Here is a 23,774-nt window from a genome sequence, read left to right as displayed (position 1 = left end):
TCAGAGGACAAGTTCATAAAACCTCTAAATCATATATAACAAGCCTTAAAAACCTAAGATCTATCATTTTTTTTCCCCCTAGGCCGATGCAGAAGAATCAAAGCACAGACAGCGACCAGCAGAAATAATGACCACATTAAACAGCTTCATCAGAAATTCATGAAGCCAAATTTGTCTCTTTTTTTCTTTTCTTATTGTATATGAAGAGCCAAGAATTTATTTTTTTTTTCCTGGAAACAACAGAATTATTTTAAGACCTTACTCTAAGAGATTTTTTTTCCATTATCTCCTTTCTTTTATTTCACTTTCGGAAGAAAATGTCTGTACTGCTTTATGAACAATTCCCTTTCAATGCAACATTGCTTGACTAAATACTTCCAAAATTAATTTGCAGGGAACAACCATAATGAAGTTTTTCTTTGTTTTGGTTTTTGTTCAAGTAAAAGATTTTATTTTCCTGCCAAGAAAAAAAAATTAACTTAGCTAAATATTTGACTTCTGATGTGCCCTTAACACCTCACTAACTTACCTGCAATGAGCTTCATAAAGATAGGGGAAAACAAGAAAAAACTGAAGGTTTTTTTGCTTTAAATTCAATAAATGTGACCATGAGAAAAAAAAATAAATCTCACAGACTAGTTACAGAATAATGAAGTGTGTGGGAGTTCTGCATAAACACTGAATCCACGACCAGCCACTTTAAAATTAAATGAGTGGTAGAAACAAACAAAAAAAGACATGGGTATTTCCCCTGTCATAAAGACAAGAAAATCCAGCAATTAAAAAATTGTCTGATAATGGTGTGGAGTTTGTAACAAACGATTCTGCCTGATGCACTGCACTGTGTGTTCTTACACACAGTAAATTTATCATTATAAAACAGTGCAAATGCCTGACAAAACAGCATTGTGCTCAACAGCATTTGGGATTTACATAAAATTATAACTTTCACACTTCACACCCAACTTCTCCCATCATTTTTTTCAGCCTGGAATTCAACAATTCCCCCCAATCCCAAAGAACCCCCACTCCAGCCCCGTTCTGCATTAATAAGGATCATCAGACTCCATCTCCACTTGCACTGATCAGCATCAATCAACGTCAATTAGGAACGAGTGTTGGGGAGACAAAATGTGACACTTCACACTTGATCTTGTCAAAGTGTCACATAAATACGCTGCAAGGACAATATATATTTTGGCTGCGTTTCAGTCCCAAGCAGGATTTTATCCCAGCTCTGTGGGTCTGTACAGCTCCCCGCCCCGGCGAAACTCCGGTTTACGTTTCACCGCCACCACCACATCGAGGATTGCCCCGGGATTGTGGTGGCCGTGCAGGCTCTGTTACCTGTCCCTCTGCCACCGTCTCGGTGTCGATGATGGTGACAATCCCAGGCACCAGGGGACTCCTGCGGAGGTTGCTGTGAGCCAGGATTTCCTCCTCGGTGGCTCCCGACGGCAGCGTCCCCGTCAGCTGTGTCACCACCTTCCCCACCATTGTCAGCCCAGTCTTTATTGTCTGCAAAAAAGGGAAAAAACCCCTTCAAATGATGTTTAGGGCTGTGCTGTGGGTTCAGCTCGGGCTCTTTCTGGAAGTGGATTTTTTTTGGAGTGGTGTATCAGCTGCAAAAGGCTGCGACAAAACAGCTTGGAAAAATCTGGCGTCCTAGCAAATGGAAGAATTCACCTTTCTTTTGGAAGTCAATTATGCCAAAGCATTATTGAAAAAAGAAGTATTTTAATGTTCAAATAATTGAATGAGTTTGTATTTTAAAAACGCATATTGAATGTGTTTTTATTTGAATGTGTGAGTATTCCAGTGCTGGTTTTTCTAACTCTGATTTTAGTTACTCCCATAGCACGCACGGTCAGAAGGATCGAAGATGAGGCCACGATGGGTGTGAGGAGGGTACTGCTCACACAAAACACAAACAGCCCCTAAAGCTCACAGAGTTTTGTCTTCTGCACAGTGCAAGAGACTAAGAATTTGTCTTTTGCTACATCTGACACACTCATTTTTTACTCAGTAATTGAGCATTAAAACTAAATATGAGACTCAAAGCCAGGAAAATGAAAAATGCCACCCTCGAGGTCCTGGAACTCTCAGGCACATCCCAGCGCAAGGAACGGGACTTTCCAGGCTCTGCATGTTTCCCAGACAGGGGTTTGAAAACACATTCACTGCACCAGCTTTTAGCAGCTAAAGATGCTGGAGATAATTTTTATTTTGCTTTATTTTATTTGGAGAAAGAGGCAGAGTAGACACAGTAGGAGAGACGCAGACTGAAAGAAAAACAAGCCCAACTACAACTTGAAATATTTTCTCCTTGAACCAAGGACTGTGCCTTATTTGCCTGTAAAGAATTGAGCAGATTTATTATGCAATATAAATAAGAAATAGCAAAAGAGATCAGAATGGAATGACACTGTAACAAGCCAATTCTTAACTAAAAAGACAAGCTAAGCTGCCTGCTAAATTGAAAAGGAAAAAAATGTCCAGATCCCAGGCTGAAACCAAGAAGCAGCCACAAATCAATTGCAACTGCTTTGTTTAGTGCTAAAATCTCAAACTGCAGTGATTAGAAAACACATTAGTGTTCATCAATTAGCAGCCAAACGTTTGTTTTAATAATTCATGGGAAATGACTTACACAAAGTCTGTTAGTGTGTTGTCAGGAAAGCCTCTGAAGGGCCAACAGCAGCAGGCGCCACACGGTATCGATGGCCATGGCCAGCCAGGAAGGCTGATTAACCTCTGAGATGCCTCTGCTGATGGACTCACCCCATTAATGCTAATGGAGATACTTCCACTTAAAATCGAGCCAGGCCTTTAGCACAGCAATGGCTTTGGGGGTTTAAAGTCTTTAGTAATATCCTGCCATTTGTTTCTTGTTATTTCTTTTTATACCCGGCTACGGCAGAGGAGAATAAAACGGGTTTTAACAGTGGCGAACTCAGGAGGCTGGGAGAGGTAACATAAAGCAGATATTGACAGCTGAGGAATAAACCTAAAATAGCCCCAGTGCCATCACAGGGATGCATTCCAGCTCTCCTGGCAAAAACTGACAAGGCAGTTTTTTGGCCAATAGCTAAAATCCTAGACAACGATTCGTTCTCGGTTTATAAGGCAGGGAGGAGAAAGCAGAAAGTGCTGCATGGCAAAATACCTGGGTGAGGGAGAAGGCTAAAAACTGTAACTGACCAGTTTCAGAAAATACCTTTAATATTTATCATGAGAGCAAAGGGATGGCAAAGTACCAAGCAGAAACTGACGGCTCTGTAGAAGGAAATGAGCGGTGTGGGAGCAGCGTGGGCCTGCAGCAGGGAGAGGTGTGCAGAGATGTGGCCAAGGCCATTAGCTCAGAAATATCAGAGCAGAACCATTACAGCACTTACTGCCCCGCGCTGTTGTGTATATTTGCAAAAACTTCTGGGGTAATCTTTAACCTTTCCCATGCCATATCAGCTGTCCCCTCCATCCATTAGGGCTAATGACCTTGCTCTCACATAAGCTGTTAGTCCTCATTAAGAAGTTATCAGGTAACAAGAGAAAACAGATGCAGCCTTTGCTAAATCACTTTACCAGGACAGGATTAAAAGATATGGAGAAGGAATCAAGCAAAGGAGTTATGAGGTGAGAAGGACTTGGTTTATAATTTGATGTGAGACGTGTGACAGAGCAAATGCATTTTAAATGGAATGGGTTCAAGTTTGCACTGTCCCAGTCCCTTTGTCGCTGATGGGAACCCGCCAGTGAAGTCTGCTGATAAATGAAATTAAAATACTTGATCCAGTTTCCTTTGTAACCAATGATCCACAGTGTGCAGAAACACACATTATTTATATGCTCATGTGTACCCTATCTACTTCAAAACATGACTGTTCACATCATTTGAATATAAAGAAATACATATATTTAATTAAAATAGATGTACGTCCTCGTACCTCATTTAATCGAAAAGTAAGTACAACTTTAATTAGATGAAAAGAATTAAAATGCAGAATTCAATGTCGGTTAGGATGCTTTGTTCCAACAAAGGCCTTGCATCCTTTTAGTGACGACACAATATATTGTTCCTGTTTCTCATAATAAATACATTTTATATGATCTATTTGACTGCAAATGAAAAATCTATAGAAAGCAGAGAGAGACATCAAAAAGATCTGCCTTGGGTGTCAACACAGTGAGGTTGAGCCTCACACTCAGTGGGAACAAAGGGATAATAGGGTTTATTCTGAAAGAAATTCTGTGTCCATGCCACTGTTTGTTCAACTGAAAAGAATCTTTATCCCATGGAAGGGACTTTCCTGCCTGCGTGCACTGAGTGCATTCTACAACACCTCCAAGGAATGGTACTTTCATTTTTCCAAACACATCCATTTTTATCCACACCCATCATTAATCCAAATGTGAATCTTGACACATTTTCTGCTTCCTGAAATTTTCTGCTTGGTCAAATGACAGAAACTACCAGAGCTTTCAGAACATGAACACTCAGAAAGCCACCAACTCAATCACAACTTTGACCTCGGTGGTTTTGGTGAACAGGGACCTTCCCCAATAACTCCCAAGCTATTTGATTAAGGAGGACATTTATTTGCTGCACCAAGAGCAGCAGCTCCCACTGAGGACAAACCCCTAGGCTCACCAGGACACGGGTCAGCAAAGGGAAAAGCATTACAGAAAATATTCTGTGCTGCCACCAAGACCTTCTAGAGAGGATCTGAAAGGCAATTCTCCAAAGTGACCCTGCTGAAAGCTCTCATACGAAGGTTCTTCCACTTCAGTAGAAAATTGGAAGCCAAGCAGAGAAAAGGCTGTAACCCAAGGTAACCTGGCAAAACAAGAACTTTAATGGAACCACTTCTGAACCAAAAAGGAGGAAGGCAGGGAAAACGAAAGGACATCCACTTCCCAAAAAGCTGCTCCTGCACTAATCAAAGCAAAGGAATTACAAACCCCTTCAGCTGCTGGCACACAACAGCATAAATAAAGGTTCATAAATGAAGAATTAAATAAGGAAGGAGTGAAGTTGGTGGTGAGGAAATGAAATGGACAAAGAGCAACAGATATATGGAGCATCCATTTGCCAGCAAGAAAGCCAGCCCTGCAGTTATCAGAGATGAAAACCTGCTAGACAGCAAGCCAAGACTCAATGAAATCGCTAATAAATTAAACATTGCAGATTTACTGTGGCACGCTCATGGATAACAAATTAATACACTAAGGCTGAGACACTCCTCAAGAGCCAAATCATGCAAATATTTAAAACTATATTAGTATTAATCTTGTCTATTACAGTAACATCCAACAGGCAGGAGCATGAGCAATGTGCTGTTCCAACACAGAGCAGCACAGAGCCCGTGCCCTGGGGATTATCCCTTTTCCTAACTCTCACTGGGAGTTTATCTCTGTACAGAGGCTAACAATCTTTTCTTTCCTATGATTATAAACACATTTTATCTTCAGTATCTACTCACATGATGCAATAGCCCTACTTCAGTGTGATAAACTCAGCTTAACAGCAGAATTTCTGGATTATGATCCCTGCTCAGCAGGAAAGGCCATCAGCTACGGCGATCTGTTTGCAGGATTTTACCACATCTGATCCAAACTGTGGCTGATCACACTAATCCACTCAGTTTTTCAAACTTATCTGTGCTATAAAAAAAGATGTTCACGCTGCTGGGATTGAAGGAATTTGGGGAGATTTCCCTCCACACCTCTCTAACTGTGCTGATGGTGAAAGTACACAGAGATCCAGCAAATCACCTCAGGAGAGGAGCGATTCCAGCTCCCCTCAACAATGTAAAAAGCTGTGATTTTTCTCCTTCTCCGGCCACACTGTGATTGTGATGGACTATGTTTGTTTTTCTGTTTTGTTTTCACATGAGCTGGCCTGCCCTGTGTCTCTCTCTGCGGCTTCTCCTAACTGTTGTTTTCCTCGGTGCCACTGAGCCTTCTGTCCCACGCTGTCATTTCATTCCTATTATTAGGTTTGTTTTGTTGCACATATCAGAAATGAAAAGGCTGGTGGTTACAAGGGAAGCTTGTAATCAGCACCGAGTTCACCCCACGGTGCCAAAACTCACTCTGTGTGTGTGTGTGAGAAAAAGAAATTGTTGTGGCAGCAAGGAAAGGAGCTGGGAGGGAGACAGTGAAACAAAAGTTGTGCTTGGTCTTGTTTAAGATTTTTCCAAGCCATGGGCTTCTTTTGATACTACAAAACCCCAGACATTTCTCTGAAAGCAGAGGGATTTTATAACATCATCTGAAGTACAAAAACGAGGCAGTGGAACCTATATGTAAACAGTCATTAATAAGCTCTAACCTTCAAAGAAGGTAATTAATTAGCTCCAGTACTGTGCTGTCACCCTTCAGAGAGAGCAAAACGTCTAATGGGGGTGTGATGGAGACCAAAAAGCACCAGGCACTTGTAAAGTCACTTTTCATGATGCTAAGAGACTAATAATTCACAATGTTGATTTCTAATCATATAAACTTGTGCCACTATGAACGGCCATTACACAAATCCATCCCACTGTCACTTCCCTCTAATGTAAATAGCTGTTTGTAATAAATGAAATTTTTAAAAACCAGTTCAGAAACAGAAACACTGCGTGGAAAGCTACAGTTAGTCAGAGATTTGCAGGATGGGGAGGGTGCTGCTGCTGCAGGGCTCTCAGTGTGCTCTCTCTCCTCTCTGGGAAGGGAGGGGGTGATGACACACAGCCCAATTCAGCAGGGAAACCTCATAATTATGTTCCAGGAGCAGCTCTCCCAGGGCAGATGATGGACTCACTTTGGCAGCACTAATGACTGTGGCAGTGTAAGACTGAATGTTGTCTCCACAGGCTCCACCACGGGACTGATGGCATCGGATCAGCTACGAGAAGAAAGACAGCAACCAAGTCACTACTATTAAACTACACAAAGCCATAACCCATTACCAGAGCTCTTATTTATCATGTACAGTGGTGTGTTTTTTCCTACAAACAGCAAAAAGCCCTGCTGAGACACTTAACCCCTTTTTATAATCTTCTGGGTGCCACCCAGACTGTCGCGTCCCCCGCTCCAGTTTTCAATTACCAGATGAGTACTCACTAAGAATTCATAAACTTTGAAATGGTGGGATTTTGGGTCTGGCAGCAATACCACAAATAAATTTAAATAAATATAATCAAAAGCTTTAGCCATGTATATGTAACATTAAATATCAGCCATTCTAAGAATCCGAGTGTGGCTTTCCCCTCCTTTTTATGACGAGCAAGCAAAGAAATGACAAAGGAAAAGAGTTGTTTGAAACTTTGCATTGAATAGATTAAAGGAATGTATATGGGGTTTGGTTTTTATTGCCTTCCTTCAAAATCAATAAATCAAAACAAGACTCTTGTACCTGCCATCACCCTGCAAAAGTAGGTTTTGCCTTTGAACCATAAGTAACAATAGAATCCGTGCTTCTATGCAAAATTACAAAAAAAAATAGATATTTGTTGCTATCTCAAATGTAGATATTTGTTGCAATTCCTTTGCTTTAAACAGGCAATACAGAACAAGTTGCCTGTTTAACTATTTGAGCTAAAGAAAATTAAAAATGACTGTAAAATGTATTTGTTTCTAAAGGCTTTTCTGTCCTGCTTATATTTAAATATCTAAATAAAAATACCTAAACTAGGGAAAGCCCACAGTGAACTTAGGTGGGGACACACAAACCATTTAAATTCCCTTTGTGATACAATTCTTTTGCTGATATTTTGGCAGCAATACTTTTTAAATCCCATCCTGAGCAGGGTTAGGTTTTCCAGCATCAGCAAGGTGTGGCACTACAGGCAGGCCTGAATTTGGGAAGAAATCAGCTGTGCTGGAGGAGGTGTAACAGCAAATAAATTTCTAAAATCTGCCTCTGATAATTTCTGGCTCAGCTCTAGAAACAGCTTCTCCAGTCACAGGTGGAAGGGAGAAAAAACATCTGCTTTGAAATAAAAGTAAGGCATTAGGAGCCGAATTCAGGCTTCACTTCAAGCTCTAAATACACAACCACTCCTCTGGGTAAAAGCCATGATCATTTCTTTGCTTGGGAATCTCTTTGCTTTGTCTCTAGAACGAAGAAAAAAGTCTAAAATTTTTCATTTTTTTTCCTTGGAGCTTAACTTTTTCAAAGGTGTTCAAAAGTGGCCAATTTAATGCTAATTTCTAATCTACAGAGTGCATTGCTGTGCTGGCTCAGACAAACCCAGGCTCTGTCCAGACTCAGTTTCCCCCAACAGAATTTAGGAATCGTTTTTTGCCTACCTTCAGAAGTGGCTGTAATTAAATGCTTTAAACTTTTAAAGCACAAATGGGTTGATTATTGAGTTACCTCGCTGAAAACACATGCTGATGGCTGTCTTCTCTGTTTTCCAACTTTCTTAAACTGAGATTAAATCAAATGTGCAGAGGAAAAATCTAATCTTTTCAAATACTTAGGACTGTCATTTTAATGCAACTCCTCTTACAGGCTTTATTTTGCACATAGCTTTTTCCTGAGACCTTGTCTTTTCTTTTCCCCCCCACATATACAAAATGTAGAAGTATTTTTTGATCTCAAAGCCCTCCTTACCTTATTTTCTGCATAAGCAAGCCAACGGCTTCCAAGAGCAATAGGATTCATGTTTGGCCCTGGACAAGGATAGCAGCCTGCAAAGTTTAAAAAGGCAACATTAAGAAATATCTTAATGACTTCTTCCAAAGAATTTTATTTATTGCCAAGAAAACAAAAAGTCCAAACAAAAGCCTTGCAGTTGCTAATATCACTCAGTGGATGCTTGCATTTTTGTTTCTAGAGATAAGGCTGTGGTTAGATGAGCTATTTTAAACATTTAATTATGTGTAAATATTCATTTCTCCTTTTGTTTGCATTTTTAAAGCCATTTTGATACGAAAATGACATTCTGGGCTGAGGGAGTATTGATGTTTGACTCAATTGGTTTTGTATCTTCACTTATTAATTAATTTTACTTGATTGACACCTTTCTGTTGGTGAACAGTTCACTCACTTCAACCTCTTCTGGATATTTACTGTATGAAAGGATGCATTGTGCTCTTGGCTTCGTTTTTAGTAATTCTATATACAAACCCTCAGTCTTTCAAAATGCTTTTGCTTTTACCAATTCTCTCTACAAGCCCTCAGCCTCTCCATATACTTTTGCACAAACTTTACATTACGCAGTGGGAAAATCTGTAATTCCTTTAAAATTGGTGGCAGTGTTTGCACTGTTCACCTGCTTTCCATTACCTTTATATTATCATTAAAAATAGATTTATACATATGGATAAAAATGAGCATAGAAAAGAGAATTATTCCTGAGGATTAAAACATGAAAATACCTGTTAGACAAAATAGCTGTGAATGAAAACATGGAAGGGCTTAAAATGAATCATATCAAATGGCATTTCATATATATTTTTATATGAAAAAAATCTTTATATTTTGAAATGGCATTTCACATATAAAGTTTTTAAAATATGTATTTTTAGAAAATGTTATAAGTAAGATATTTTTATAAATGAAATTAATATAAATAAATAAAATAGATATAAATAAATATAAATAAATATATAAATATTTTTATAAATAGAACTATAAATAATAATAAATTAAATAAGTTGTATTTAACAATAAGCATTTTTACTTGAAAAAATAAGGAGGAAAGAACAGGAGGAAGGAGGAGGCTATCAAGCAAATGGTTAATCTCACTTTTCAGCAGTTCTTAGGCTAATAAAGTGAATTTAGCAATTTAAATCCTCTCCCTGAGTGGCCAAGAAACAAAATATTGAAGACCTTGCAGACGTGTGTGTGATTTAAAGGAGCCCTGGGCAGCTGCTCCCCTATGCCGGGCTGAAGGAGAGCAGGCAAACTGCAGTTCAGAACACACACAACACAACTTTTATTCAGTGTATCGCTTAAAATCCTAATAAAAAATAAACCCCAAACCCAGCCAAGTGAAGCTTTTCATTTTCTGCATCTCTGAGATGAGACTGGCACTGCTCTGCACCCACGGCAGGGAAAGGAACCCAATCTCAGCAAACGTCCAGCTCTGTTCCAGCAGGCTCCAGAAGAGGCTGGAACATTTCCTGAGCACAGCACAACTTGCAGAAGGGGAGAGGTTTTATTTCCCACACCTGCAAAGCGGTGAGGAGGAGGGTGGGAGGTGTTAGCACCTTTCTGGAAGGTTCCACGGGCATTTGACAACTCTTTGGACGCGGGTTTGGGCCTGCGTAGGCCCCGCGAGATAAACAAGGCTGGATTTCATTTTCCAGCACAGAGCACTGAGGCTATTGCAAAATTCCAAAGATCACAGCGAGCTGCTTGAAAGGTCAGGAAGGAAGGGAAGGAGAGAATGAATTCACCCAGTTAAACTCATCTCAGGCAGAACCCAGGGAGGGTTTTGGGAGCCTTATCACCAGCCTGATCTCAGGAAGGAAAACGAATTCTGAAGAGATGATGCCACAATTGTTATTGCATTCCAGGAGTGCATAAAATGTGGGTAGCCAGAGCCTCTTAAGGAACAAAGCAAGCAAAAAAAAAAGGTTGTAAATACAGGCCTGGGTTGTAAATACAAACGTGTTCTTCCGATGACATTATAGATCAGGAGCGGTGAGGTTTTAATGCCGACTTCTGCCTCGGCAGCTCTTATCTGGGTTAGGAAAGGAATTCAGGTGGCCCAAACCTTTCTTTTACCTTCCCTTTTATGTATAAAATACAGCACTAAAAGTTGCCAGATGATAACCCTCGTCATGTAAATCTCTACAGTGACTTCAGAACCAGGGACTTGTGTTTCCCAAATTCGTAACATCCCTGCAGGAGAAAACTAAAGGAGCCTCAGCAATTCATGGCAAAAAACGAGTCCTGCTTAAAAAAGGGAGCTGTTCTCAATTACTTCAGTGAACTGAAGCCATTGAAGAACTGCAAGAATTCTTCAAATCCAAAACTGATCACTGAACAGAAGAGTTACTCGGCAAAGCTGGGACTGCCCTCCCCAAACCCAGTGCCCGTGGTTTGTCCCATGAACTGGGCTCAGTCAATCAGACTCCACACACAAATCAACCCATTCTAAGAATAAACTCCACAAAGGTCAACAATTCAGCTCGGTCCTAAACTCTACTCTCCGATACGAAAAACAGCGTAAAAAAAAGGAGCTATTTCCTCCCTTTCTTTTCTTTGCAAGTCTTTGCATTTTGGAAACTTGCAGCAGCATGAGGATAAACAAAGGGTTATATTTTATGGGAAGGAAAAGCAAATTGTTTTTCTGCTTTCCAAAAAAACAGCTGGAGTCAGCAGAACATCATCTATGAGGCAAATGAAAAGACAGACACGGCGTGACCCATCGAGCTGGGCCATCCAATCCTCAGCAGCCCCACTCTCTTAAAGATTAACTTCTATTTCTAAAAGATTTCAAAACAACAGAGGAAAAAGCCATTCTAAGCAATAACAGCAGCAACTTCAGCGTGTTTACAATAGGAATGAACAGAATGAGAATGCAGAACTAACTGTCAAGAAGACCAAAGTTTCCAAGTTTAAATGACAGCATGGAGAGGTCATCCAAGAAAGATCACTCAGGGAAAGTCCTTCCAAAAGTGCAGCAAACCAAGCAAGTACTAAAAAATATCTGATCTTAGAACTAGCTTAACTGGGCCTATCCCTGACAAAAATTTAGGTGAAAACCTACTGGAAACTACTTCATAACTTTTGAATACAGTTATCTTCTGCCGCTGTGCAGAGGAAATTAGTAACTTCAAAGCTGAGAAAAAAGGAAGAAAATTTGCATTTTGAAAATCAGAATCAAAGTCCAAATTTTTCTGCTAATTTTACCAAGTTCCTATGCCCAAAAATTCCAACTAGCGCTGCCCTAAGGAACAGTGAGGAATAAGAAATGGGCTCCAGGATCCCTCTGAAGAGGAGCTTGGCTAAGGACACCCTGGGACCTCACATCCTGTGCCTTGGTTTTCCCACTTCCAAGATGTATTATCTACAGCCCATAAGTAAATTTTTCAGTGTTACAATTTCTCAGTTTCTTCCCTTTTTTAAAAAATAACTGGGTTATAAAATTATAACTGCAATAAGGGTATAGGTTGTGATTATTTGCATTCAAAAATGCTTTAAACTTACTTGTTGCTGTGCTGATTTTAGATCTTTCGTTTCACTGGGAATACAGGAATCCCACGTTACCTGAAGCTCTCCAAAGAGCTACACATGTTTAGTTTGTGAGTGAGCAAAGAGAAGGTTGATTTATTTGCCATTAATTTTCAATTACTACTCTTGTGGTAATGATGAAAACCTCTATCACCCTTTGGAGAGTCAAATCCATAAGCCCACAATAAACCAAATCATCTCCTCAACTCATTTCTGAAAATTCACAGAAATATCCCGTCCTCTGACTCTGGATCTTTCCATCAGTCTTGAGCTCCCCCAAGAAACCCAAGGCTCCAGTGCTTGCCTTGAACTGTTTTCCAAAAGCTCACCCTGGATCTTCAGTGATGGCAACGTGAACACAAAGAGAACAGCCAAGAGGAGAAAAGCAACACATTCCTGTGCTCTCCCTTGTCGTTTAAACAAACAGCTCGCTGGGAGAGCTCTGCTCAGAGGAACACAGTCACTACAGGCTGTGTCAGCTAGAACAGAGCTCGGGCCAATAAATCACCCGACACGCCACTAAAAAAACCTGAACCGCTTCCACTGGGGCAGCTCTTCAGCATCTCCACAGCTTCTTCATGAAAGAAAGATTTAAAGGAGATACAGGAATACAATATTCTCTCTAGAAGAAGCTGATGTTAACAGTCAGGACTTGTCTGAGCTAAGTCAGGGCTTATTTTCAGTTTGTAGAATGATGCACTCGTACCTCCCTACCCACAGCAGAGTTTTCTTTCTTTCTCAAACCTCATCAAAACACGCTGGAAAATGACATCTGATAAACTGTTGCAAATTAATACATTAATTAATAAAGCTGAGGGAATGAAAAAGCCCAATCAGAATCACCTAACATCGCTTTCCCTCAAGCACATCCCATCATGTTCATCTTAAGACACTACTGGTTGATCTTTAATTTCACAGCACATTCTAAGAACTTTATTCCCTACAACAATATTTATAGTACAGAAAAAAAAAGTGGTTTTGGTATTTTCCAGACTTTCATCCCCTCTATCTTGACTTTGTTCTTACTTTTTAATTAAAAACATTTTAAGTCTTGTTTCAGTGGTTTTTTTCCCTATCAGTTTAATAGGAAAACTTTCTTTTTCCAGCATTTTCACTTGTTTCTTTTGCCCAGTTCTCTCCAGTTTCCTTTGCAGTGGTCCATGCTCATCCTTTTTTATAACTAATTTAGATTTACTAGGGGGGATTTTTAATGGATGTGTCACACCTATTACCTGAGAGGAATCCATCTCAGAGGACAGTTTATTTTAATTCAGGCTGAGGGGATGGGCAGTTAATATAAAAACCTTTTAGGATTTTGTCTCTAACCCCAAAATCAAGCAGAAATGGCATCTTTTGGGTCACAGGGAATGCCATGAAGGCAAAGATTCCCAGGCTCACCTCCATCCTAAGGAAACCTTCTGATTTCTGGAGAAACAAGCATTTTTCTGTTCGGTGCCTGGCAAGGTTCATTAAAGATGACATATGTCAGCTGAAGTGTCCAGTGGTTTTAAACACAGTTTTCTAAACAAATTCCAAAAGAAGTAACTCATTTCAACAGAAATTCTCTGCTTTTAATCATTCAAAGGACTTGCTGGATTATCACTTCAAAAATCAGTGAAGCAGGGCCATTGTGTATTTTTAAATAAATAGCTCCAAGAACCCACTGAAGTGATGCTGCTTCTCTAAAAATCAATCTGCAGTTCTTTTTTGGGTCTTACAGAAGCTCTACATAGGAATGGAATTACAAAACTCCATCCTTAATTCCTGCAGTGCAGAGCAGCCAGAAAGCAGATCCACGACAGAGAGCAGAGAGGCAATGTGCAATAAATAATGGGTAGAGTGATACTACTGCAGCAAAAGCTTTGTTTATTACAAGGAAAACAAATCACATAAGTTGTTTTATCTAATATTTTTTTTGTTGGTTGTTTTGGTTTTTCGGGTTTTTTAGCAAACCAATTTTTTTGTTGTTTATAAACTGTATAAAGCAATATTGTTTATAAATTCCTCTGGGTTCCTTCTAGATGAAAGGCCCTGTGTAAATGTTATTCCTCTCACACTGTCACATACTTTCCAAAACTCTTCCATTGTTCTTGTACTTCCTTCTGATTAAGTATCACCCATAAAATGGAGTAAAAGAGCAAAGGAGCAGGATGGACCCACTGAGAAATCAGGTTTGCGACCCAGGGCCTTTTTTTCTTATTTATTATTATTAAATTATTATTATTACTACAGAGATCTCCTTCCCTGTCCACTCTTCCATGGCAGTTTGAAGCACCTGCACTTTGATGGTCCCAGTGGGTCCCTTCCAGCTCACAAATTCCATCATTTTGTGATTTCACTGTTACTCCACAGGTCCAAGCACAATCTCAGAGCTTTCACTAAAAATACTGCTGGCCTTCCACGTTCATTAGGCCTTGCTGTTTAATTCAGCACCAATTTGATTGATTTCAGAGCAATGTTTAACCTCAGGTTTACTTTCTTATTTTGTTCAGACTCGGACAGTGACAAATAATAACAATTGCCACCGAGGTTGCTGTTTCTGTGCAGGACAATGTCAGATGGCTTTGTTTGCCCTTTAACGTTAAGGATTTGGGTGCTTTAGATAAAAATAACTTATATGGAAACAAAGAGCACTTCCTGTTTTACATCTAATTTGTAAAACTGTCAGAGCCTGGAGATATGACAGACAGACATCTTGGGGACTGAGGCCTCTGTTGTGGCTTTATGCAGCTTTTCTGTTGTATTTACATTTTCCTGCAGTGGAGAGAAACCTCCTGCAAGCACCAAAGCTGTTTGTTCCCATTAATCCACCACGGTGCCCTAAAGACCTCTCCAAAAAGTGTTTCAGCATTGTCCTGGAATGGTGAGACACTGATTCCCACAGCCAGGAAAAAAACGCTCCTATAAATAATGCTGTTAAAAAGAAAAAGCAAAATTAAATCAGCATTTCTCAGGGAAAAGCACCACGAAGGGGTAGGTGCTCACATTTAGTGGGTGTATAAAAATTAAAAGTGCTTATAGCAATCCACAGGGACATACTTGGCTCTTCTTCAGTGATCAAGAAAATCCTGGAACTCAGGAGCTCCCTTCCCACCTGCCCCGAGGACTTTCGATCGGAGCTGAGCCCCCACAGACAAAGGAATCCTGTCAATGATTATCCCGTGTGGGATAACCAGGAGAAATGCCCACAGCTGAGGAGGGAAACACACTCAACTTCTAGAAGAATGTGACTCTTCAGGCATTAAACCTCTTCATGAGACACCCAGTGTCTTTACTTCAAAGTCAAGAGCTCAAACTGCTTCCTGTGAGCCTGACAGGGAAAGGAAATCCAACAGAAATGTCCAAAAAACCTTGAAGATTTCCAGACCAGCCCTGTGACAAACTGAAACCACCAAGTTATTCCTCGTGTGTGAATGTGAAAGCACACAGCAATCCCAAATCCAAAGTGCAGATCAGAGCATCCAACACCATTTGCTTTGGGGGTTTTATTCACTTGGAGAGGTGCAGGGCATTCAACATCCACGGACTGATTCTGGCTTGTGGTGAGGAGAGCCTTTCCAGACTTTCTGTACAATAAACTACTCTGACTAAAATCTGCAAAATTACCTCTCAGGGCTCTCCAGAACAGCATCAATAGAAACGTGGTGCCAGCTAATGGCTGCAATAACTGTCTCCATCCCTGGGGAATGCTGGATGGAGAATATATCAATATGAGGAGTGAAGGGCCAGGGAAGCTGAGCAGGCCCTTGTTATCGGACGCAGGGATGATGCCACATGCATGATGTTATCTGGGAGGATCTTTACTCAGCCCAGGGGGTGGGCAGGATGTTCTTTATGGAGAAGGAAAGGATCCATCAGGCCATATTCATAATCAGCAGTGTTGCACTAAGTAAGCAGTTTTGGGGCGAGGAGCACTGATGGAATAGAAATCAATGGAATTCAGCTTTTCTGCAGCTTTTCTTTAGAGCAAAGCAGGGGCAAAAAAAGCCTGAGCATCACTTTGGTTTCTGTGCATCCCTTTGCTTTCTGATCCTTCAGTCACGTGCAGACAAGGATCTGAAGGAAATCTGAAGTGAACCACAGTAAAACTCTGTCTGAGCTATTTCAGAAGCTGTTTAAAACCCACACCTTGACACTCACAACTAGCAAAGGAAACACATCCTTAACATAAGCATCGAATGACTTTCTCTTTAATTTGGCCACGTGAGCACCTAAACCAGTGCAGGATGTGAAACTCCTGCTGGGCTTTCTCCTCCCCTTGGTGTCTTTTCTTAGGGAAAAGGAGCTGGCTCCAAGCACGAGGAGAGCAGTGATGGATGGAAGTGACTGCCATGAGAATGATGTTCTGCCTTCTCCTAGCAGACATCTGAAAATCAGAACACCCCACAGGGTAGATTAGGGGATATCCTGGTAATTTTTCTACAATAGTTACAGCATGTTTTCCCTCCACGTTTAAGCACCTGTCTTAAATTCCCTCTCCCAGTCTGGAGCACCTGTACATTGAGCTTTTGTTACAAAAGGCACAAATAAAACATTCTGGCTTCCTGCCATCCAAGTCAAACCAGCACATCTCCATGGAATCCCAAGCAGGGGAAAACAAAGGTTGGTTCTATGTCAAACTTGCTCAGGAAAAATCAGGAAATGCAGGAGTTAAAGCATTCCAACAGCAGCACGAACTTGTCCATCTACATCCTGAATATTTTATGGCATATTTATTGTAACAATATATTAAGCTACACATCCAACCACAAAAACAAAAACAAAGACAAATACTCCTCATGTGCACGGCAGCTGCATTAGCATTTCTGAGGAACTTCAGAATTCCTGACACTGCTTTTAATTGGACATTCTGCATTTCATTTCTGTGGATAAATAATCAAGAGAACAGACCAGAGCTTCTGCTCCACGTTAGTGCTGTCTCAGTGAGGCTCTAAGGCTCCCACACCACTTCAGGATGGAAGTTGTGATTTCCCCACCATCACCAAATCTTCTTGAAAAGAAAGATTTGCTTTTCTCTAAAAGTTAACACAAAACCCTTCAAAGAGTCAGTGATCCTCAGTAATATTTCTGCCCTCCGTGCCCTCCCTTCTGACCAAAACCAGCCAGAGAATCTTTTCCATGCTGCCACATTCTCTGGGCAGGCAGCGACACCCTCACAGCTGAGGTGCACCAGCACCAGTCTGGACAGGACACAGGCTGCCCCAACAATGCAAACAAAAAGGCCTCCAAGACCCTTGCCTGAGCTTCAAGGATTTCTATTTTTTTAATTGATACTGGCACTGTCCTTTAATAATTTTTTTCAAAGGCACAGCCAAAGAAGGCAGTCGTGGCCAGTTGGCTGCCTCCCAGAAATCCCTGCAGCTAACGAGGGAGCTCATTTCCATCCCATTTCAAACACAGCAGAGGAATTTAAGCCTTTAAAGATACGCTCTCAGGTCGAGGAGATTTCAGCACATGAAATGGGGAAGCTCAGACAAAAGCTCTGCTGCAGCCCCGACGTGCCAGGGCACAGCACCCGCCTGGGAGCAGCACCCAGGGAATGGCTGAGCTTGGGATCCTCAGCACAGGTCCCAAAAGCCCTAAATCCAGGGGAAAAACACAGCTCTGCCCACTCGCAGCATGGCACTGCCAGAGGGAAGGGCTGTGCCGGCTCCAGCTCTGGCAGCATCCAAAATGCCCCAAAAATGAGGTAGTCCTTAATTAAACCAGAGGAAAGTTCCAGAAAATCTTGAATTTCTCATATTAAAAAGCAGCACAGCTGGAGAAATACACTGGCATTAGTGACATTTTAGGAAGTTTTGGACTTTCTAAAAAATTATTTTGCCATTATCTCCAGAAGTTTTAATTTTATCCTCTTTAAATTCCACAGCTGTTCCACAAAAGGCAAATCAAAGTCATGTTTAAGAACAGAGTATCCCTGCTTCTCAAAATTAACTTCAGAACATTAATTTTAAAAAATAAATTGCAGTATCTTAAAAAAAACCCAACAAAATAAGCCCAAAAATTCTCAGAATACACATTTAACTGAGGGGTTTTTCTTTACTTTTGGTCTGAAATAAAGCAAGGCTTGTACTCTTTTTGATGAAATAGAAGGGAGTGATGAATAGGACACAAATAAGCCCTTTCCCATTTGGATCTTGTCACTGAATCCCAGCAGATTCCCAGTATCTCACATCCATGGATAGGAAGAAACTGACACCTATTGGCAACTTTAATATTACTGCATGAAGCTGCTTTCCCTCGAACGATGACAAGAAACAGCTTCTCCCAAGGAGATTTTTCTATAAATACAGAGAGAATATAAAAAAATAACTTAAACTTTTCTAATTATGACTGAAAATACATCCAGAAAAATGCAGACTCTTTTTAATAAGAAAACTCTGACCTTTCCAAAGTAAATTATGAACTGTAAAGACACATAAAAAAAACCAATATGCCTAAGGAACAACCAAAAATGAACACTGGTAGATCACTGTTGATGTGGGTTTAATTGCTGCTGATGTGATAACCTGGAACTCCCACCTGAGGCTTTTACACAGATTTGTGCAAAATGAACAAAAGAATTGTTCAGCTGCTGATGGATGGCAGTGTGGGTGCCCTTAACAATTAGTTACAGCAATAATAAATACAGAAAAGAGTTCAATATTCACAGAAAAGTGTTTGGGTTTGGGTTTTTTTTTTTTTTAGCAAGTTTTCCTGAAGCTCCAAATTCTTCACGGAGACCTGCTTTCAGGATTTAGAAATAAAGAAACAAGCAAAAAGATCTGTTCTGTCCACCTCTGAGCCCAAAATTGTACGTACTGGTAACGAAGAATTTTTTGGTGAAAGTGCAGCTGTCAAAGGCGGCGATTTTCTCCTGCAGGACCACAACGAGGATCCTGAAAACACAGAAATGGAATGTCCACTTTAGGCATTAAATGCATCGGTTCAAAGATTCAATATCTAAATGTAATTATTTCAAAAGCATCAATATAAACTCAGCAGTGATGAAGTGCCAGGTTACCAATCGCTGGCAGTTATGGAGGGCTCTCTCTCCTCCCAACCACACGAACTCCAGGGCAGGAAGTGCAGGGGGCTGATCCACAGCAGCACAGCACTTTTGTGCTAAAGCTCTTGCACTCAAAGCTCCATTAAAAAGCAAGAATGGAGCTGCAAAGGCCCCGAGTTACTGTCACTGACTCGAACAACAACCGGCAGAACGTGAGCTAAACGTGAAATAATCCCACTGCCCACCTCAGTGCAAACCTATTCAAACATTTCATTTGCTAAAACAGGGGGGAGTGTGACACCAAGAACATCAGCACACAAACAGAGCTGAGAGAAGCAGAATTTGGGTCAATTAGCATATTAAAGATGTATGTTTATGTGTTTGCGTGTACGTTACACTTTTATTGCAAAGGCCAAAAACCAGAGGGTAACAGCAAACACGGTGCTGCCTCAAAAAATGGAGCCCAGAGAGGCAAATGTGGAAGCAGAGCAGCATCTTGCAAGTTCTAGAACCAGGGAACGCTTTCTCCCACACTGATGACCTCCCAAAATCAAGTTTCTAAAAGCCTGACATGAAAGAAGTACCTGGGAAACCAACACATAAAACCTACATTTAGCAATATGCCATAATTAATAATCTGTTATTCTCTCATTAGGCAGACTGTGAGAAAGTATTTTTTAATTAGCTGTCAATACAGAGCATTATTAAATATTGTTTTAATGGTTTTAATTGTAAAGATACAACATTAAAAAAATTAATCACATCTCTCACTGAGTAAAACACACTTAATGCTTCATGTGAACATTATGATTTTGTGTTACAGCCTGGAACAGTCACCTTTAAAAAGGGGATGAATCACCTCAGCCTCAACTCATATCCTTGGGGAAAGGGTGATGATTATTTCCCAGAAGTGTGAAATCAGCCTTTAACCCCTTTTTCCCTATTTTTATTTGTTTTGCTGTAAGAACATTTCCTCTTATCCCATGAGAGCTCAATACCTGTGAAGGAATACACTAAAATCAAAATATATACCATCCCCTCGTGCTTGCTGATGTTTTCAGATATATAAATAACATAAATTAGTTCTGGACATCATAGTAGTTTTAGTTAAACAACATCTTCCAATTGCTGAAACTGCAGGAGAGAAAACCAGAAGAAAATATATCAATTCTAACTTTTCCTACATTGCCTAAAAGAAAAGAAACCAATGAATAAAGGGAAGGCTTTGACTGCAGGTGGAAGTGCCATGTCTACATATGGATATTTTATGGGAATATTTCCCACTCCTGGAGATTTCTGTTTTCTCCTCCTTGATGCTACTCCATCTTTCTGCAGAAATGAACCTCCCAGATGGGTGATTCCAGAGCAATTATTGATCTATTTATTTTTAGTAGCAGTTTACACTTAGTTGCACATGTTTGATGCACACTCCCCTCTGCACAAAACCCAAATCCTTCTGAATTTTCCAATGATTTGTGTTATTATGTACTGAAGGACCATCCATTCTGCCACGGCAATATGGATTCCCAAAGAACTGCAGGAATTTCTTCATCCAGGGCTCTACCTTTACCCCAGGAGCTGGATTGCACCACTCCCCCAGGGCACCTGAGGCCACGGTGACTCACGGCAGGCTGAAAGGAGCAGAACGTCAGCAGGGCTTGGACAAAAAGTCACCACTCCAAATTCTCCCATCAGGAGTGCCAAGGGATCAGCAGGATCCTCGCACAAGGATCCTGGGATTTCTCCTCTGCCTTAAAAAGATGTGGCAAACTACAAAGCAAACCACAAAACTCCAGTCTGGTGTGTCTGGGCGAGATGGGGATTTCACATTAACTCAGCAAAATTTGATTCCAGGGACACAACAGATGCTGTTCTGCTGGAACTCTGATCCCCGGCCTCCAGAGCCATTTTCTCCCTATCCCAAGCCAGAGATGCTGCTTTGCTATTTGACTCACTGGAACATTATTCCCTGCAAACCACAGACTGCACACCAGGAATGCTTTGGATGTGCAGGGAGGCAAAATCTGACAGACCGAGACAAAGAAGAGACATAAACTCCTTAGGGCTCTGTGTGTTTAACTCTCTGTGATCCCTTTTCCCAGCTGTAGGTGGATCATCAAGGATTTCAGCGATTCCTGCTCACCCTTGAGCACAACTGAAAGAAGCTTAAATGATTTTTTGGTTTGAGCTTCTTAAACCAAAGCCATGAGGGAAGCACGTTGATGTATTCCAACTGAAACACTCCTTGAGAAACGGAGAACCAGAGCTGTGCTTACAGGAGAGTGAAAAAAAGAAAATCAGGGAGGTCACACACCAGAAATCATATGTATTACCAAAATCTGGCACGCCCTGACACACAAGGAATGCAGAGTGAGCACCCTTACCTTTTATTGCAATGCAGGTCATAAATAGGAGTTTTGAACTGGATGGACTTGACCATCTCTCCTGTTCTCAGGGAATACAGATCCACACAGCAGTACGGTGGGCTGGTGCTGAAAGGAATTTCAAAAAAGATTTTAATGGAAATCAGGGCATTTTAAAAACTGGGGTTTAATTCTTTCTGTTTCCTTATGTTGCTTAGCACGCTGAAGGAAAAGTCACAGAACCACAGAATTATTAACATTGGAAAAGACCTCCAAGAACATCAAGTCCTGGACTCAGAATTCCAGCAGTCCCAGCAGAACCCTGGAAAACAAAGGGTCAATATAAACCTCCTACATTAAGAAGGAAAACTGAATAATGATCTCCACGACGGCCATCAACCTGTATTGCACAACTGATTATCAAACACTTAGTTTCTTTTAGCACCAGGAAGACTTTGGAATTTTTAAACCACATCCTAGTAGAAAACTACTCCCCAGAGTAACTCACTCCTACAGGGAGGACTCTGCCCAGAGCAGCAGCTGAGCCGCCTGGGGCTGATGGAGACACCTCACCCAGAATTTACATCACATCCCTGATGGACTTTTGTTTGAACCGTCCAGATCTTTTCAACTCTTTGTGTCACTTTTATCATTTTTATATAAATAAAAGCTTTAAGGCCATTTCTTAATAAAAAAGGCTGAGTGGGAAAAGTGCTGAGTGTTCGATAGGGCCGAGGAAGGCCGTGGTGGAAACCCTTTTAGGGGCTGAGGAGAGCCTTTGATGTGGCAGCTCTGTTCCACAACACCTTTCTCCCCCTCCAAGAACGCATTAAACCCTTGGCTATTTCTAGGTCAAGGAATATGAAGGAGCACAAATTGCCAGCTGTACAAACACATCCTGAGCATTGGTAAAAGAGGGTGTTCCCCCCTGCCCGTATCTGTTTTATTTTACAGAGTTTCACACAATTCCTGCCCCAGCACTCACTTGTCTCTTGGATCTGCTCAAGCTGCTCGAGAATTTTCTGGAAAGCTGAGGACAAATGCCAACTGTTTACCCCCAATGCCTCAAGACCATAAAATGGTTTATACAGTAATGCACAATATACAGTCATGTATAATGTACAGTAAATGCACAGCAAGACAACTGTCAGAAAAATAACTGAAAAAATAACTTTTGACATTTTGCCCACTGAAATTTTCCCCAAAATATACATTTTTCTAGGCTAATAACTAGAGGGTGCAATTTATTACTTCAAGCACTTCAAAGGCCCTTCAAAAACACCTTTAAACCAGTGAAACTCGAGTCAGTTCCTTCACATTAAAGTTCACTCCTGCTCGAAAACACAGAAAGCCACTGCAAGATCTATGTACAAACATTTTAAATTAAGTGATTTATTACCTCCAGAAAATTATAACATTGATAGAAGGGGAATTGCAAAACAGAAATCTCCAAAGCAGATACAGGTAAAATTATACCAACACACTTAATAGTGATCACTATTTCCACATCAGCCTGTTTTGAACAGTTTCTCCAATTTATGGGTGATAATTCTGTCACTCAAATGCATTATTATTATTATTATTATCATGTTCTCTTGGTTGATCACGGTAAGATCATTTTACCAATGATTTTGTCAAGCACACTGGGTAAAATCTTGAGTTCAAGTGCCAATAACCAAGGAATACCATGGAATCACAGGATTCCAGACGGGGTTGGGAGGGAAGAGACCTCAAAGAAAGCTCATCCACTTTACAGGATGCCTTCCACTACCCCAGCTTGCTCCAAGCCTTGTCCCCTGGCCTGGAATATTTTATAGGGGTGGGCCAGAAAGACTCTGAAATTCAGTCACAAATAAAACTTGTGAATAAATCCCACAGATTATCAACAAATACTCATTATGCATCCTGATCGTTCCAAGGGCTGCAGAGATCAACAACTTCTTTAAAGGTAAGGGACACAAATCCACCAGCAGCTTTAAAATGTGGCAATAACAAATGTATAAATACACTCAGGCCTTTGTAGCTTCTTCTATTTGAGTGCTGCAGTGCAGGGGTGGAGGGGAAAGAGCAGATGCCTCATCCAGCTGGCACTTGGTGACATCTGTGCTCGTGCCCCACGACAGCATCACCTCCTCCCAGATCTGCTGGGTCTCACCACGGCAGAAAAGCTCAGTGCAAAATGCTTGCACAGAGACAAACACACAACTCAAAACACTCGTGCTTTCTTAATAGAAAAAAAAAAATGAAAAGA

At 40.8% G+C, this 23,774-nt stretch overlaps 1 protein-coding gene across 12 annotated transcripts in view; it reads right to left on the bottom strand.

The window, feature by feature from the left end:
• Positions 1 to 23,774, bottom strand: part of BCAS3 (BCAS3 microtubule associated cell migration factor) — a 297,010-nt gene that overhangs the window by 240,800 nt on the left and 32,436 nt on the right. For all 12 annotated transcript variants that reach the window (XM_038157808.1, XM_038157814.1, XM_038157812.1 and 9 more), the window contains exons 8-12: positions 21,545 to 21,652; positions 18,974 to 19,050; positions 8,600 to 8,676; positions 6,803 to 6,886; positions 1,348 to 1,518 (exon numbers count right to left, since the gene is read on the bottom strand). In XM_038157808.1, coding sequence (XP_038013736.1) covers positions 1,348 to 1,518; positions 6,803 to 6,886; positions 8,600 to 8,676; positions 18,974 to 19,050; positions 21,545 to 21,652 — 517 coding nt within the window. The remainder of the gene's footprint in view (positions 1 to 1,347; positions 1,519 to 6,802; positions 6,887 to 8,599; positions 8,677 to 18,973; positions 19,051 to 21,544; positions 21,653 to 23,774) is intronic.

This window comes from Motacilla alba, chromosome 19 (genome assembly GCF_015832195.1).
Source record: "Motacilla alba alba isolate MOTALB_02 chromosome 19, Motacilla_alba_V1.0_pri, whole genome shotgun sequence".
Classification (NCBI taxonomy): domain Eukaryota; kingdom Metazoa; phylum Chordata; class Aves; order Passeriformes; family Motacillidae; genus Motacilla; species Motacilla alba.
The sequence above is the reverse complement of the archived record's forward strand: the minus strand, read 5'-3'. Positions and strand labels throughout refer to the sequence as shown.